Source organism: Drosophila navojoa, chromosome 2 (assembly GCF_054131105.1).
Source record: "Drosophila navojoa isolate 15081-1374.11 chromosome 2, UAZ_NAV_1.0, whole genome shotgun sequence".
NCBI classification, from domain to species: Eukaryota; Metazoa; Arthropoda; class Insecta; order Diptera; family Drosophilidae; genus Drosophila; species Drosophila navojoa.
The window spans coordinates 16461299-16476817 of NC_142890.1; the positions used below are offsets into that span (position 1 = coordinate 16461299).

The window sequence follows — 15519 nt, forward strand, 5'->3', positions numbered from 1 at the left end:
TTTCGATTAGCTGACATAGAACTTTTGTTGTTTCTCTATAAATAGGGCCTGCGCTTTATCTAGTTTTATAAATAAAACTACAAGAAATCAGTCAAGAAAATTGGTGAATGTGCAGAAAATTCAGAAATGGAACAATTAGCTGCCAGCTTTGTTAAAACAATTACAATATATATAGGCTAAAAAAATATATTTAAGCAAAAAAATAAGCAAAAATAAATAAATAAACATAAAAAAATAAAATTAAATAAAAAATAAAAATAAAAAAATAATATAAATAAAATCAAGTTTTTAATTTTCTAAAATATAAAAATGTATTCATAAAGTTGCTTATTTTGTTTGGTTTATATTAAAATTTTGCGTTTTTATAATCATAGAAATATATAAAATTTTTTAATTAATTGCTTATATTTCAATTCAATTACACTTTTCTTGCGGTTTTATATATAAATATCAATAATAATTTTAATAATAAAATTCTTTATATGTATTTCATAAATATATTTTTAATGTATGATCCAAAGCAGAAAAACTTAATCTCAGAGACATTTTTTTTTTATTTTAACTACTCTAACACTTTCCTTATATTATTATCACTAGTTTAGTAACCTTAACTATCTAATAATATATGCTAGACACGTCTTCTGACTCAACAACGACAATAGATCAATGTGAACTTCTCTTTTGTAGTCTTAGTCAAGTTATTTAAAGCCTTAGTAATGTCTGTAAAAACACTTGCAATAATTTATGCCAGCTCGAGCTGTTGACATTTCGATCATCACGCGCTTTAAATATTTTCTAGCACTAATTGAGTTCATTTATCGCACATTAGTTTAATAATAATTAGCTATAATGAATGTATTTCTCTTTAATTTAATTAGCAGTGAATTGACGCAATATTTTACGCATAGACAGACAGAAAACCGCAATTTCACTCCACTGATCCGACTGAAATATCTGTGCAAATATGTGTGAAGGGCGGGTCTTTAATGCATTTATTGCTAAATAACTATATACATTTATTTTTATTTTTTTATATCTATAATATAGAATCTATAACTTAGGCGCCTATAATTTTTTATGGCTAAGGTTGTTGTTAAAGAAAGTGTTGCCTACTTTTGGGCAGTGGCATAAAATTCAAATGGTTTGCGTGCTCTGCGATTTGCTAGCCACGTCACTGATCTCGTTCATGCTGTCGCACTCATGGATCGTATTGAAGTTGATGTGCCACAGATCTGCGATGCTCACGGCGACTGTTTGCTCAAAGTTGTGGAGCAGCTCGTTGCTGTAGTTGCTCACGTCGGAGCTGGCGGTGCTGCAGCGGCGCATGATCACGGCTGAGTTGCGGCGATAGGTGTTTGGCGTCGGCACCTGACCCACCTGCACCTGCTCCGTATTCCAGTAGTAGCGATTGAGCAGCCGCATGAGGAAGCCGTACACCCAGCCCACTGTCGCAATGATGCTAATGGGCAGCAGGCGATGCACCACAGTCAGCGTGCTCAGCAGCGGCGAGAACACCAAGCAGAGCCGGCCGAAGCTAACCACTGAGAGCATGAGCAGCACTCGCTTCTCCGGCGACACCATTTCGCCCGTGCACGTGGTCAGCACAGCTATGGACGCAGCATTGGCAAACTTCAGCAGCATCCAAAACAAGAGCTCCAGGCCGACGCGGCGTGAATTGCGATCTAAGGAAGCGAATGTTGTTGTTGTTGACTGATAGATGAGAATATCAATATGTATATGCCCACCTGTCTCTGGCAGCAGCCACACCAGATAGGTGCACAGTCCGGCGACGATCATCAGGTTGCCCGCCCAGCGCCAGTAGCGACGCGTATAGAGTATGAAGTAGAGTCCTACAAATAGGCCGACCATTTCGGCAAAGCCCAGGGCAGCGGTATTCACATGAACCTGCGCCTCGCCCAGGCTGCGAATCATCAGCAGTATAATGTTGTACAGCACCTGAGCACAGCCCCAGATGAGGTGAATGTAGAACAGTTGACGGCGTTTGGTCTCCTTATCCCAGATCTGGCAATAGCCGATGCGCTGTTCGGACTTCAGTTCGCTGGCATAGATGGTCAGCCTGACGTCCAGAGTGAGGGGCACCATGCGATTGTTGTGTGTGGCCGACTCCAGGAGCAAACGTAGTGCTTGCTCCACGCGCTGGTGGCGCAGCAGCCAGCGCGGCGCATCCGAGATCCAGCGATGCAGCCAGACGAGCACAATCAAGGACGAGGATATGGCCACATACAGATGGCTCCAGTTATCGAAGTATATGGATATGGCGGGCAGCAGCACCAAGCCAATGGACCAGAAGAGCTCCGACAACGTCACCACCAAGATGCGTGCCTTGCCCGAGGTGATGTCCATTACTAATGAAGAGGCGAAGATCTCAGAGCAAGTTTGTGCCTTAAGTCTTTTGTCTTTGCTTACATATGAAATGCCCGGCTGTGTACATGAGCGTGCAGCAGACGGAAGTGAGGCAACGGAAGTAGATGTGCAGCTGATAGGTGTCCACCAGACCCGTCAGGTTGCCACAAAAGATCTGCCCCAGCATGCCGAGCAGCATCAAACGACGCGGACTGACGCTGAAAGTGGAAAGTTTTTAGATGACTTAGAGATTCATGGAACAGGCAGACGCAGACTCACTGCTGGAGCGCCTGGTATGCGAGTAGGCCGCCAATTAAAGCGCCGAGCGCATGAAACGATTGGGTGACCGCCACCAGCACACGACGCGAACATATCAAATCGAAGTCGACGATCAGCGATTTGTACTCCGCATGGTGCTCGACGCGCTCGCAGGGCATCACCTGTTGCGTTCCGTTCCAGCTCGTTCCATAACGCTGCACAAAGTTGTGGGACAAGCTCTGCGCATAGGCATTGCACACCTGCACGCTGAACAGCCGATCCGTATTCCGGCTCTCACTGGGCAGCGATTCGCTGGCATTCCAGCTGACCGAGCGGCAGACCAGCTCCCCGCGCTGCGGATAGGGGGCTGTATAAATGATGCAGGCCATGAACCAGGCCGTGGGTATTTTGCACAGAAATATTAGGAGTATCGTGCGAAGCTGCCAGCGCCCGAAATTCCCATTAATGTGCTGCACAATATCGACGCCAGGTGGCGGTGCAGAGGATCTGCGCCGCTTACAGATCGCATCGTTGGCCTTCATCATCTTCAGTGGCCGACACTAACACGAGCACTGAGCTCTGCGGCCTCATTTCCCTTGACGAGGAAAAAAACTGGAGTTTGTTTTAGCTGTTAGCTCAAATTGGGTGCAAATTAGTTGCCAGAACGACATATCGCCTCGATTGGAAAATAAACGTATTAATTTCTATACCCTGTGCTCAGTGATGAAAGGTATATTCGTTATTTTTTGCAAACGGGTTTCAGCACGACTTTTTCGTACTCCGTCAAGTTATTTGCTGTGTGCAGAGTATTTCGCAGTCAAATAGACCCGGCTATTACGTTTTTTCCACGTATTTTTCGCCTGCTTTGCTTTGCTTTGTTATGAAGGCAGCTACGTAAGGCCTTAGGCAAATAGCACGGGCTAAATAAAGAATTTGCTTAAATAATAAATTGAATTTATTTATTTACAGGAGGTGTCTGGGAATAAAAATAACAAAAGCGGCGACACAATCGAATCAAAGGTGATAATTGAAACGCTATTCACATAACACATGTAAAATAGGAAATATTTAGGGGACAGGCAAGGGGAATTCGGGGAAAGACAATCTTAAATGAGCTGATATATAATATATGTAAATTAATTAATGAAGAAAAGCAAACGCTCAGCTTATCTTAAACAGAAAAAATAAAACACTATTTTATATTTTATTATTATTATGTATTGAATTTATTCATTTCGACCTTTGATATATATATTATGTATATATTCTTTCTCATGCCCAAAAGTCTGTTTCGTCGTATTTGCCTGTCTCGTTTAGCAAACCGAAAAACTTCGAATAGTTCAGATAAATATTTGCTCAATTTCCCGCCTAGTCATTTTGGTTATTTGTTTGCTATTTCAATCTAATTCGATTTATTTTGCAGAGTTTCTGCGTGTCGCTATAAAATGGCACAAATCAGTTTTCGCCTTACTTTATATATCTATATGCAGTTTATGACTGAGCCAATTATATGTATATGCAATAGGCTCACGTTCATTGATTTCTTGAGGGTTTTCTATTTATTCATAATTCGTTGGTTTTGCGTTAAACGAGGTTCTTTTTTTTTCATATTTGTTGCTAATTCAATAAAATTTTATTTTTTTTTCTGAATCAATTATTGTCTTAAATAATTATGCCAGCTAACAATATTTTAACGCTTTACAAATAATATAATTTGTAAAAAAAAAAAAACTTTATTCAAAATTAAAAACTTAGTGATAATTTTATTTTTATGTTTATGCTTTGTTTTATGGTATTTACATGCTGTGCTAAATTATTAAATAAAATAAATGCATTTTTGGATCGAAATCAATTTATGAGTTTGTGTTTGTTTTTGTTCTCATCAGAGCTATGCACTAAATGTAGATTTGGCTTTACGTAACAGAAGTTATCGATTACAAAAAAATAATTATATATTAATTAGAGTTACAACTAAATTATGGCGTGTAGTTTATGCGCTGAGTGTAATTAAATAATATTATTATTTTACTTGCAGGATACGTAGATCTATTTACAATATACGAGAGTGTATGCGTGTGATCGGGCACTACGACTTATCTATCAGCAAGGAGTGTTGTTAGTTTATATGTACGTAAGTAGGATATCTAACGGCTTATTCAGCATTTCGTTACATTTATGAGAGCTGCAAATATTTCTGCCATTTGTTGTATCTATAATTAGGTTTGCTTTTTGATTGCGTTTATGTGTATATGCATTCATATATCTATTTATGTATAGTAATTCGATCTTTTGTTTATAATAATTGTTAACATTAAGCTTAAGCCTAGTTTAAAGTCCTTTGTTTTGTTTTTCTTTTCTCTACTGCATCATTTGCAGACGATCCGCTTTCCTTATCAACTAAATGCTAAACATTAATATTTGGTTTTGAAGATCCGTTCAGTGATCCGTGCTCAGCGCATCCTCTATGTTGCTATCCCAATTGAATTCCGTGACGCCCTGCTTGTAGAATATATTGCCCAGATTAGCGAAGCGTTGCGCAAAATTAGCATCTTTCGCTTTCAGGTGCTCAAAGCTGAAAGAGAGAAACGAAGAGGGAATTCTTAAAATTACTTCTAATACTACTACTTTTATTATATTTAGTTATAGAGATTCAATCGAAGCATAGCTTTAATATTTTTATTATTATTAAGAAATCCAATATATGTATTAACATTATTAAGAACCATCTGGAAGTTAAGAGAATATGGTCATTTCCACATAGTTCTTTGCCATATAATATAAGAATATGCTCTTACTTGTAAGCTGCTAAGCCTTCGTAGTACAATTGCTATTCACCTAAGGTCCTTTAAATAGAATTCTATTATGTGCAACTTGAACTACCTGTATGTATGCAGAAATACAGCTAAATACCTGAGCCGTGCCAGCTGCCTAAGCTGGTGAGGCTATTTCAATGTGAGCTGAAAAGTTTTGTGGAATATTTGGAATATACTCAGAAACATGTGTAGATATCAACCTTTTGGAAAATCGACATAGCTTCAACTGAACTCTGCGAATTTTGAAGTCATTTAGCACATACTGTACCTCGCTTTGAAAAGTTTCAAATACCCAAGTTCACTTTCTCAATCTTACAAGCAAACTCCACGTACGAGTTACAGAAAACCAAAAGGTAGAACGCCGATTTGTTCGGTCTGAGAACTTTCTCAACCAAATCAACCCTCTGTCCCATGTTTACTACGATTTTTTATTTGTCTCTCTACAATCCTCAAGCCAAATCAAAACCCAATTGTTGCTGCAGCTGCGCTCAGTGCAGCTGTATAATTAGAAGCGAAGAAGGAAGAAGAAGAAGAAGTGCACGCAATGTACCTTGGCATGGCCCGGAGCCATTGTTGCCGCATAATGTCAAAGGTCATCATCAGCGGCAATTGTACAATGCAGAACCTGAACACGAACCCGAACAAAAACGAGAAGCAGAAGAAAAAATAACCCAAGACAATAGGCGACAGGCAGCAGATTTTACAACAGTACCTTAAAGGAAAAACCCCTCGAGTGAGTGCGAGCTCTAGACTTTAGCTAGAGCTTGTTATAAATTGTTGTTGTTGTTGGTGGTGTGTGTGTGTGTGCCCACCCTTAAGCCACGCATGCGCAGCTGCACAGCTGCTGCGCCTCGAGCCGCATCCGTTCCGGCCGAGGAAGTGCCAAGAAGGAAGTCGCAAGTCTGAAAAGTTCCCATTGACTGATTCGTCTTTGCCTTTGCTTCTGGCTCTGCTTCTGCTTCTGCTATTTGCTGTTGCTTTCCAGGGAGGGTCGGGAAAAACTTGTGGCAGGAAATCAAAACGAGTTTTCTAATTGTTGTAGTGGCAGCAGAGCACATCGTGTATTTCATATATGGTATATATATGCATATAGAGAGTGTTGGGTGTTTTCTTAACTAATTTATAATTTAATGTGTAGAAATTTAGCCTAAAGTTGGAATTTTCGTGAAATTATGTTGGAAATCGTGGCCTACATATTTCGCGCCTTGAGCACCTGCTTCTGGGGCGGACTGGGCACGTTCTCTTTGCCGCTGGCGAAGATTAACGACTTCTTGGGTGTGCTGGCCGCGGAGCGGGGCGTGCGCGGCGTGCGCGGACTGTGAGGTGTGCGCGGAGTTCGGGCCTTGGGCGATTTGCAGGCGAGCAGCTCGCTGAGCTCGTTGTTGTTGTCCTGGCGAACGCTCTTCTCGGAGGAGTTTAGCAGCCACGAGGTGATCTTGTCGCATTCGGCACGCAGCTCCGAATCGATCAGCAAGTCCTCAATCTTCTCCAGATCTGTGGTGTTCGGCTTGTTCGCCTTGCTGGGCGTCAGCATGGCCACGGCGGGCTGTTGCTTGGACTTCAGTGCGATATTCTCGAGCTTGAGCTGTTCGCACTCCTCGCGCACCTTCACCAGCAGCTGCTCCTTGTTGTCCAGCTCCAGTTGGGCCAACTGCAGCACGGTGGCAAACTCATCCAGGGCCTTCTTCATGTCCGCCATGTACAGCTCGCGCGTCTCATCCTTGCGCTTCAGATCGCTGTACATGTCGCAGTAGTGGGCCAGCTGGGCATCCCCGTCGATGCGCTCCTGGAATGAGTTAGCAATCTTATTGAATTTGGCCAGGGTATCCGATTCGCTCGCTAGCAGCTCGTGCAGCATGGACTCTTTCAACGATACCTCCTGCTGCAGCGTGGCCGACGAACTGCGCACCGCCTCGAGCGCCGCCTGCGACTCGTTGAGCTGCTGGCGCAGCTGTGCCGCATCCGCTTGCAGCGTCAGATAGCTCTGCTCCAGTGCGCCCTTGGCCAGCTGCACCGACTCCAGCTCCGCCTTGAATTGCTCCACGTCGGCATCGGACTTCTTGAGCCGCTCCATCAGTATGTTGACGGTGGAGCGCGTGTTGTTCAGGGTCAGCTGGTAGTTGTACTTCTCGGTGATGGTCTTGGCCATGTCCTGCTTGAGCTGCACCAGCTGCTGCTGCAGCGTGTCGCTCAGCTGGATGTAGTAGTCGATGCCGTTGCGCAGCTGCTCCTCGCACTTCTGCAGCTTCTCGTCGCGCTGGCGCAACATGTCGTTGGTGGTCTCCAGCAGCACCATCACGTCCTGCTTCTCCAGCTCGATCTTGATCAGCTCGTTCTCGGCCAGCTTCTGTCGCTTGTCCAGCTCGGCGCGCCAGTAGCTCTTCTCGCGCTCCACGGCGCTCTCCAGCTCATTCTCCGCCTGCTGCTGGGCCTGCTGCTGCTCGGTGCGCTTGGCCTGCTCCTGGCACAGCTGGCGAATGGTGTCGCAGTGGGCGTCGATCTCACACGCCTTGTCCAGGAGCTCGTCCTGCAGCGAGCGTATCAGCGTGCACTTGTTGGCCAGGTCGTTCTTCAGGGTGTTGCGCTCCACGCGCAGACACTCGAGCTCCGTCTGGGTGATCTTTGTCTCCTGGCCATAGGCCAAGGCGTCCTGCTCGATCTGATGCTTCAGCTGCTCCACATTGGCCAGCACCTCGGCATTCTTCGCCTGCAAGCTCTCGATCTGCTGCAGGTGCTCGGTGTTTCGCTGCTGCTCCGCCTTGCAGCTCTCACGCGCCTTGGTGACCTCCTCTTGGAGTGATCCGAGCTGCTGTTCCAGCTGCTGCTGTGCCGTCTGCTGCTGCTCGCAGGTCTGCTGCAGCTGCTCGTTGGCCAACTTGTAGGCCTCGTTCTCGGCCAGCAGACGCTCGACCTGCTGCTCGTGCTCCTCCCGCTGCAGCTGCATCTGCTGCTCCAGCTGGGCGTAGCGCTCCATCAACTGCGACTGCTCGGCGCTCAACTGCTCGTTGCGCTGCTTGTGCGAGAGATTCTCGCTGCTCAGCGCCTGCAAGAGCTGCTCGGTCTTGGCCGCTGTCTGCTCGTGCTCCTCGCGCATCTTCTGCTCCGTCTCCTTCAGCTGGTCCACGTGGCGGCGCACCACGTCCAGCTGGCTCATATAGCTCTCGATCAGCTCGTTCTTGTTGCGTATCTCCTGCTGCAGCGCCTCTTTGCCCTTCAGCCGATTCGCCGACTTGGCCTCCTTCACCGGCGTCGTTGTGGCCGAGTGCAGCGGTGTGGAGGACGCCGTCGAGGCTCCACTGCCCACCACCTGCTCCGCTGTGTGACTGGCCGCCGGACGGAAGCGCAAGCGCTGCGGCAGCGAGGGTGTGCGAAAGAGGCGCAGGCCCTTCGACTTCTTGTCCTCCTTGGGTATGGCAAACTCCTTGGCATCCTTGGAGCTGGAGGCGAATCGCACCGCATCCTTGAAGAACTTTTCGATTTGCTCCTTGCGCTCGGGCGCCGGCGCCGCCTGAGTCACTGCAGCAGCCGCTGTGGGCGTGGCCCAGCCCGCGGAGCCAGCCGAGCTGTTCGAGTTGGAGGAGGCAGCCGGAGAGCCGCAAACGACGTCCACATCATTGAAACGCTTCAACTTGGCTTTGGAAAATGACATATTTCTCTCTGTTTGGTATTCGCTTTGGTTTCTCTTTTAACAATTTAACACTTTCCTCCTTTAATTATTATATGCTTTGTGGTTAACAAATTGCTTTTCAATAACAAAAACTCAATAAAACAATTTCAGTTCTCAAACACAAAACATGAACTCTTATATAAAACTGGTTAACAAATGTCCGTTAAATGTTTCGCTCTACTGTTTAGTCCGTTGTTGTTGTTGTTGTTTTTGTTTTTAATGTATTTTGTGAGCTGCCCTTTACCCGCTTGCCCCGCTTGTTGCAGCTGTGTCTCTAGCTGAGTTCCTACGCGTTCCGTTGTCAAAACCTAACTGAAGCGTTGCGAGCTGCGACGGCGCAAATGCAGCCGATCCCGACCCAAAACAACCCTCACATAGCCACCTAAAAGGTAATCGAGGGTTGTCTTTTTTTCCGCTACTCGGTGGTGGTTCGTGCCACACGTTCACACACACGCACACACAACCTTATCGTTATCTTGTGTGAACCATAGAAATTTTACTTTTGGCGCGCGCAAATGCTGCAATTGCCAAGACAGCCAAGGCATACCTTAAGACTCGTGAGTATATGTGTGTGTGTAGCTAGACAGCTGTGCCCTGCAATCACATAGAGCACACTCGTAATACATATATGCTTGTAGCTGTAGCCGTTAGTGCCCCCCACTCCCGAAGCGAAAAAGGTGCCGCGCCGCCACAGCTGGCAGCCAGCATAAAGTTGACACTCGACCCGCATCATTAAAGGAAAAGTCGTGGAAAACCAACTGCGTAAATGAAAATGCAAAAGCGTTGCGCCTGCGCCTTTTCATTAGCTCGCCTGGCAATTGATTTGGCTAAATTGAATTGCGCTTGTAGCTGATATAAATCGATTAATTCCAACAACTATATAGCGAAGGCAGCTGAATTGCCGTTAAGAGAGCTGCAGTGGAAGAGGAGATGGAGGAAAGAATACCAGGTAAATCTATTGGAGTGACAAGTCCCAAGATTTGGATATGAAGGGCATGAATCAAATATTCAACTCATACAAATAAGTAATAAACCCATTTGAGATTGAAAGTACATAAGAGTTGAAACAGAAGAATGTAAGGATAACAGAATTGCATTAACGAAATATTATAAAAATATACTTATATTAAATGAATAATGCAGTACAATATGTGAAATATATTTTATATTATGATAGCCTTATTCAAATATTTTGTAGTACTAATTGCATTATTCTTATGTCCCATATTTCCATATGTATAGATGATCAATCTTAATACTAAGACTTTACAGCTAACATAAACACAACTACATTTCAACCACAGATCAATGGGTAAACGGAAAACCTCATAAACATATTTAAATTTTAGCTATACATACACTCATATATATGTATATGGGATCATACAGATATACATATACACACATATTCAGCGCACAGCGGGATTGCCGCAACTGCCAAAACTGCTGAATTGTGCAGATGTCAAAGGAATTGCGTCTTAGAGCAGCACAGAGGGGTTCCTTGCTTACTTGCTCGCCTCCTTCCTTCCTTCCTTCCCTATATTACATTATGTACTCTGCTTATGCGTGAACCCTGTTTGCTCTATGATAAGGAGGCGACAGACAGCCTGGCCTGGTCCAAGGTAAATTGTTTATGTTGCACAGAACAGACGGACACAGACAGAAGCAATCACAGACAGACAGCGCATTGGCAAAGCGGGCAGCTGGCATTTTACCCGTCTCAATTGCAAAAGTTTGTATAACTCTTCGAACTCAAAGGGTAACCAGAGCGCAGTTAGCCAAAGCTAAATGCTGATATCTGCAATTGTGGACGGGTTCAATTACTTATGTGTGAAATATGTTAAACAAGTTGCGATGCTTCTTCTTTATTGTAGCAGATCAGACAAAGCGTTAACTTCGTTTTCATCTAGCGATCGTTATACAAGTTTCGTATGATCAGCATGAACAAGAAATTATTTCTTTCTAGTTTCATTTAAAAAGAAGGTCATTAACAAAAGATCATTATCAAGAGCAACTCTTACATGTTCCGTATTGATCACGAATAAACATGATCACCCAAGATACATATTTCCTTTCAGTAACCCTGAATATCGCACGTAGATCATTAATGAACACTCCACAAAATTAAAGATATTTCATTGAGCAACAGAACAACGCCGACAATTTCCCATGCCTGATGAGGCATAGCCCAAATCCATTAGCACTCAATGCGCCAAAAATAACCCCAAGAAATTATAATAACACGGTCTCCTTTAAGAGTAGGAACATCAGACAGACGCCTTTGTGTTGTCAAGTTTGTGTCTGTTGTCTCGCCTTGCCTCGATGTCAATACACTGCGATCGCCACATAAGAAAGGGTTTCGCACCCTCAACACACACACACACACACAAAGGCATGAAAAGGACTCGCAATGAGTCATCGACCTTAGCAGAAACTGCGCGAGTCTTTTCCATTGAGGAGCTGGCGCAATATGAGTGGCAACTGAAAGGGACCCCTGGATCAGGATCCGGATCAGGTTTCCCAGTCCAGACAAACACGTTGTCTGGAACAGGATACAAAATAGCAAAAGCAACTGGGAATCCATTGGAGTTTCAGATTTGTGCGCAAACAATGCTTCTCTATGCACATAATACAATTATGTACCTATTAATAGAGGATATATGTATGTATAAGCCCTAAATTCTGACGATGCTATTGACTCAAAGGGAGAAGAAAAGTGCCAAGACAAGAGTGCCAAGAGTGGCAAATATTTAAATTGAAAATCAATATCAAAATAATATGCTATTTGCTTATGCCTAATGTGATTTGAAGCTATTATTGATTATTAAGCAATTAGTGCTCTACTTTGGTATAGAAGCAGTGTTACTTAATTTATAGGTGAAGGCTTCGATTGTAAAATTATTATTTCTATGCCAAGTTTCCTGTTTCTTATCATAGTATTATTATAATAATATTGTTTTTCAACATGTTGATTGATTATTTATCATTTAAATAATTTAGCAGTACTTACCGCTGGAACAGCAAATTCTTGGCAAATGCATAGAGCTCAATGTCCAGGCTATTCAGCTTCTCGATGAGGCGTCGTTGATCGGGACGCAGATTCGTGACGGCAGTTGCCGAAATCGTGGCATTGTGCTGCTCGAAGGGTATGGCGAAGCGCAGGTTGAAGGTCTCCTCGAAGATATATTGGGACATCTGCATGGCGAGAGGGTTAGGCGATAAGTAATGCAGATTAACCAAGCCAATTAGCGACTAACCTTTTGATATTCCGTCAGTCCAAAGTAGGCCATGGCGGCCAGGTTGCGCTTGGCGCTGGCCAACATCACTCGATCGCGCTCGTGCGCCGGCATCGAGGACTTGTTGTAGCAGCCCACCAGGGCGAGATCGGCCAGCATGCGAGTCTGCCGATTGGCCGCCAGGTTCGACTCGCAGCCAGCGAACTGATCCAGATCGACATCCAGCCAGTCCTTGCCCTTGTAGCAAGGCGGCAGCTCGGCGGCCGTGGCCTGCCGGCCCAGGCACCAGTGCCGGGAGCCCTTCCATGTGGCGCCACGTCTCACATGGCGGTACTCGGACATGTAGCGTGAGATGGGCTCGCGCAGCAGCGAGATGTAGAAATAGCGACGCTTGGCCGTCTCGCCCTCGTTCTTGTCCAGCTCAGCGTCCACACAGCTGGTCAGCTCCGTCCAGTCGGCGTGCAGGCCGCACTTCCAGCCGGTCGAGTACCTGGAGAAGAGCCAGTTCTCGTTGCGATGCGGACGGAAGCAATAGCAACGCTTGCGCTGGCGCTGGCACTCGCAGGGACGCTAACAGAGTAGAAGTCTCGTTAGGATTATCTCAATAGCGTAAAAAGTTCGAAGCTCACCTTCAGGTCCAAGTCGCGCACCAAATGCCGTCCAAAGGATGTGCCGCCTGTCTTTTGTATGTGCAGAAATACCATCACATCGTGGCCATCCATGTCGAATTGGAAATCGTCGTTCAGCACATCCTCATAGCTCAGCCCGGCATTGGCAATAATATTCTGTGGGGCTGAGGCTTTCAACGCAATTGACGTGCTGCCGCCTGCATTGTTGTTGTTGTTGTTGTTGTTGGGCTGAAGCTCATTGTAGGCCATCATGTCCGGCGATTGGAGTATTACGGCGCGTTTGGATAGTGCACATACCTGCGGTTCGTGAACAAAGAGAGCAAACGTTAAAAGACATTAACAATGCACGGGCAGAAAATTGTTAAATTTAATTTTATTCCTCGTGGCGTCCTGCAGACCCACAGGCACACACACACACACGCGCGCACAGCGCGGCTTAAAATTCAATTTATTGCCAGTAAAAATTACATAAAGGCTGCGTTGTGTGGGTGTTTATTTGTCTTTAATATTAATGAAATGAACAGCAGGATTCCGATATATCTTCAGGCATGTTAACGCTGCATACTGCGGCCTCCTTGACCGGGCCAATCAAAATACCCGAGGAAGGCTTCTTATTTGCCCAATGAAATGTGCACATTTTTATTTATTTATTAATTTCACTCACTCAGCGCTTATTAAGTGGACGCTTGCACTGCGAGCTCGCGCTCGAGCTATTTGATGCTTTTATTTACTCTGCTTACCTTTGTGCAGTCGGAATTAATATTTAAAAAATTCCACAGCATACTTTTGGGCGGGCGCTGTAATTCGTCACAGCGTAAGTGTGGGTAGCTAATGGATTTCTGCTGTGAATCCAATTGGAGTGTCGAATGGGATTTATGAAGGCACGCAGTTCTCTGTATTAAGTTCGGCAGAAGGAAGCAGTTGATGCAAGTGAAATATTAATATTCCCATTGTTGAAAATGATGTGTGTAAGCCATATACCATATATTACATATGTATGTGTACATATATATAGCTTAAAGTAATTTTTGCTGTTTCAACTCTCACTCAAGAAAGCAATTAAAGAACATCCGAGTGCTAAACTGAGACAAGTTCAACGAATATATGAGCTACACATTGTTGTTGGCTGCTCTGCGCGTCCTTGTTGCTGTGATTATTTTTGTCCTTTGGAGTCTTCAAAAGCTGAAGCGAAAAGTTTCTCGATTAAAATGCGCAACTTTTTGCGAAATTCCCTCTATCTCGTTCTCTTATCTAACCGTTTCCGCTGCTTCTGGCCAGCAGCGAGCGTATACAACTAGCCAAAGCGTAAGCCGGAACAACTAACAAGTCCAAGCAGCAGCAACAACAACAGAAAGGGGCGAACTGAGCAGCTCATTAAACAATTGGCAATTGGGTTTCAACGGAATTGTTGGGTAAGAAATTAAGCAGGCTTTGTGGGGATTGTGGGTGCTCAGTAGGCCTTATCTTAAAGTTCGGCACAAGCGCCTGAATGTGTGTTAGCCTGGCAAAAAAGATGAAGCAAGCAGCCAAGGGAATGCACAACCTAACTCAGTATACTATATATACTATTTACAGTTACATGCGGCAAAGGTTTAGCGCCCCAGATAGGTGCAAAAAGTTTTGAATTTATTGTGCAGCAAGAACAAGAGAATTCGATTATCAGCCAACTGCTAGAAAAACGGGCTAAACTTCTGGACTGGCGCCCGAGGGAGTGCTGTGGCTTTGCATTTGTCAGAGCTTTGTGCCATCCACAATTTATTTGCTTGCCAAATTTCTGTGGTTTCTATTTGCCAATTTAATTTACGCCCAGGCATTTATCAACTGAACACGAATACAAAAATAAATGATATACACTGTCTGCATTTTTCGGCCGCCCAAAATGAAGCGCAAATCCACCACTAATGAGTAATTTAATTTTATTTCGCGCTACGCATCACATTCCACGGAATATAATAACATTTCCGCAGCATGAGTGCGTCCGTGTTAGATAGATAGCTCGCACTTTGCTGCCCATTTAATTGCTTTTTATAGGCAAGCATAAAAAAATTATGTGCACTATGACCACACACCGCAAACCGAACCAACCCAGCAACCCACCAATCCACCAAACACCACCCACTAAGAGCGCCCAACATGTCCAGCCTCCGCCGCAGTTTAGGCAATGGCCGCAGCGTTCCGTAATAATATAATAATAGTAATCATTTAGTGGGCAAATTGGTTCGCTGTTCACGCGCCCAACACATTCCCATTCACACACACACACACACAGAGACACATAAAATGGCATTGTGTTGGTGTCACGCATGTGTGAGCATTTACGTTGCGTTGTTAAATGCTTAGAACACCCACAGAGCCGCACTTAAAATAGAAAATGTTTAAGTCGGATATGTGACACGATGCGACGTGACGTGACACGCTCAGATTCAAGATATATGTATATCTATATAAACCATATTTGCCATGGCAATGCTGCTTAATTTCATACAGTTAATAAGATGGGAGTTTGTCTCTCGCACTTAATATACAATAATTTATGCAAGACACTTTTAAAT

The 15519-nt window shown here is 44.5% G+C and overlaps 3 protein-coding genes across 3 annotated transcripts in view; all 3 read right to left on the bottom strand.

Annotated features, from left to right (window-relative positions):
* Positions 1-736: 736 nt before the first annotated feature.
* Positions 737-3321, bottom strand: LOC108659673 (solute carrier family 22 member 3). Its single transcript, XM_018112700.3, has 4 exons — positions 2644-3321; positions 2428-2582; positions 1746-2366; positions 737-1682 (listed from the first exon to the last, which is right to left on the bottom strand). The coding sequence occupies exons 1-4, from the start codon at positions 3165-3167 to the stop codon at positions 1135-1137; spliced, it is 1848 nt and encodes a 615-aa protein (XP_017968189.1). The 5' UTR covers positions 3168-3321; the 3' UTR covers positions 737-1134.
* A 702-nt stretch (positions 3322-4023) lies between these two features.
* The window catches only part of Hs6st (heparan sulfate 6-O-sulfotransferase), a 94162-nt gene continuing 82666 nt past the window's right edge, over positions 4024-15519 (bottom strand). The window contains exons 3-6 of the mRNA XM_018112705.3: positions 12968-13264; positions 12360-12908; positions 12113-12297; positions 4024-5194 (exon numbers count right to left, since the gene is read on the bottom strand). Of these exons, the coding sequence (XP_017968194.1) occupies positions 5059-5194; positions 12113-12297; positions 12360-12908; positions 12968-13264 (1167 nt within the window). The 3' untranslated portion in view covers positions 4024-5058. The remainder of the gene's footprint in view (positions 5195-12112; positions 12298-12359; positions 12909-12967; positions 13265-15519) is intronic.
* On the bottom strand, positions 6461-9435 carry mira (coiled-coil domain-containing protein miranda). The gene is made up of 2 exons (XM_018112699.3): positions 7312-9435; positions 6461-7221 (listed from the first exon to the last, which is right to left on the bottom strand). Exons 1-2 carry the CDS (start codon positions 9082-9084, stop codon positions 6625-6627), a joined length of 2370 nt encoding a protein of 789 aa, XP_017968188.1. The 5' UTR covers positions 9085-9435; the 3' UTR covers positions 6461-6624.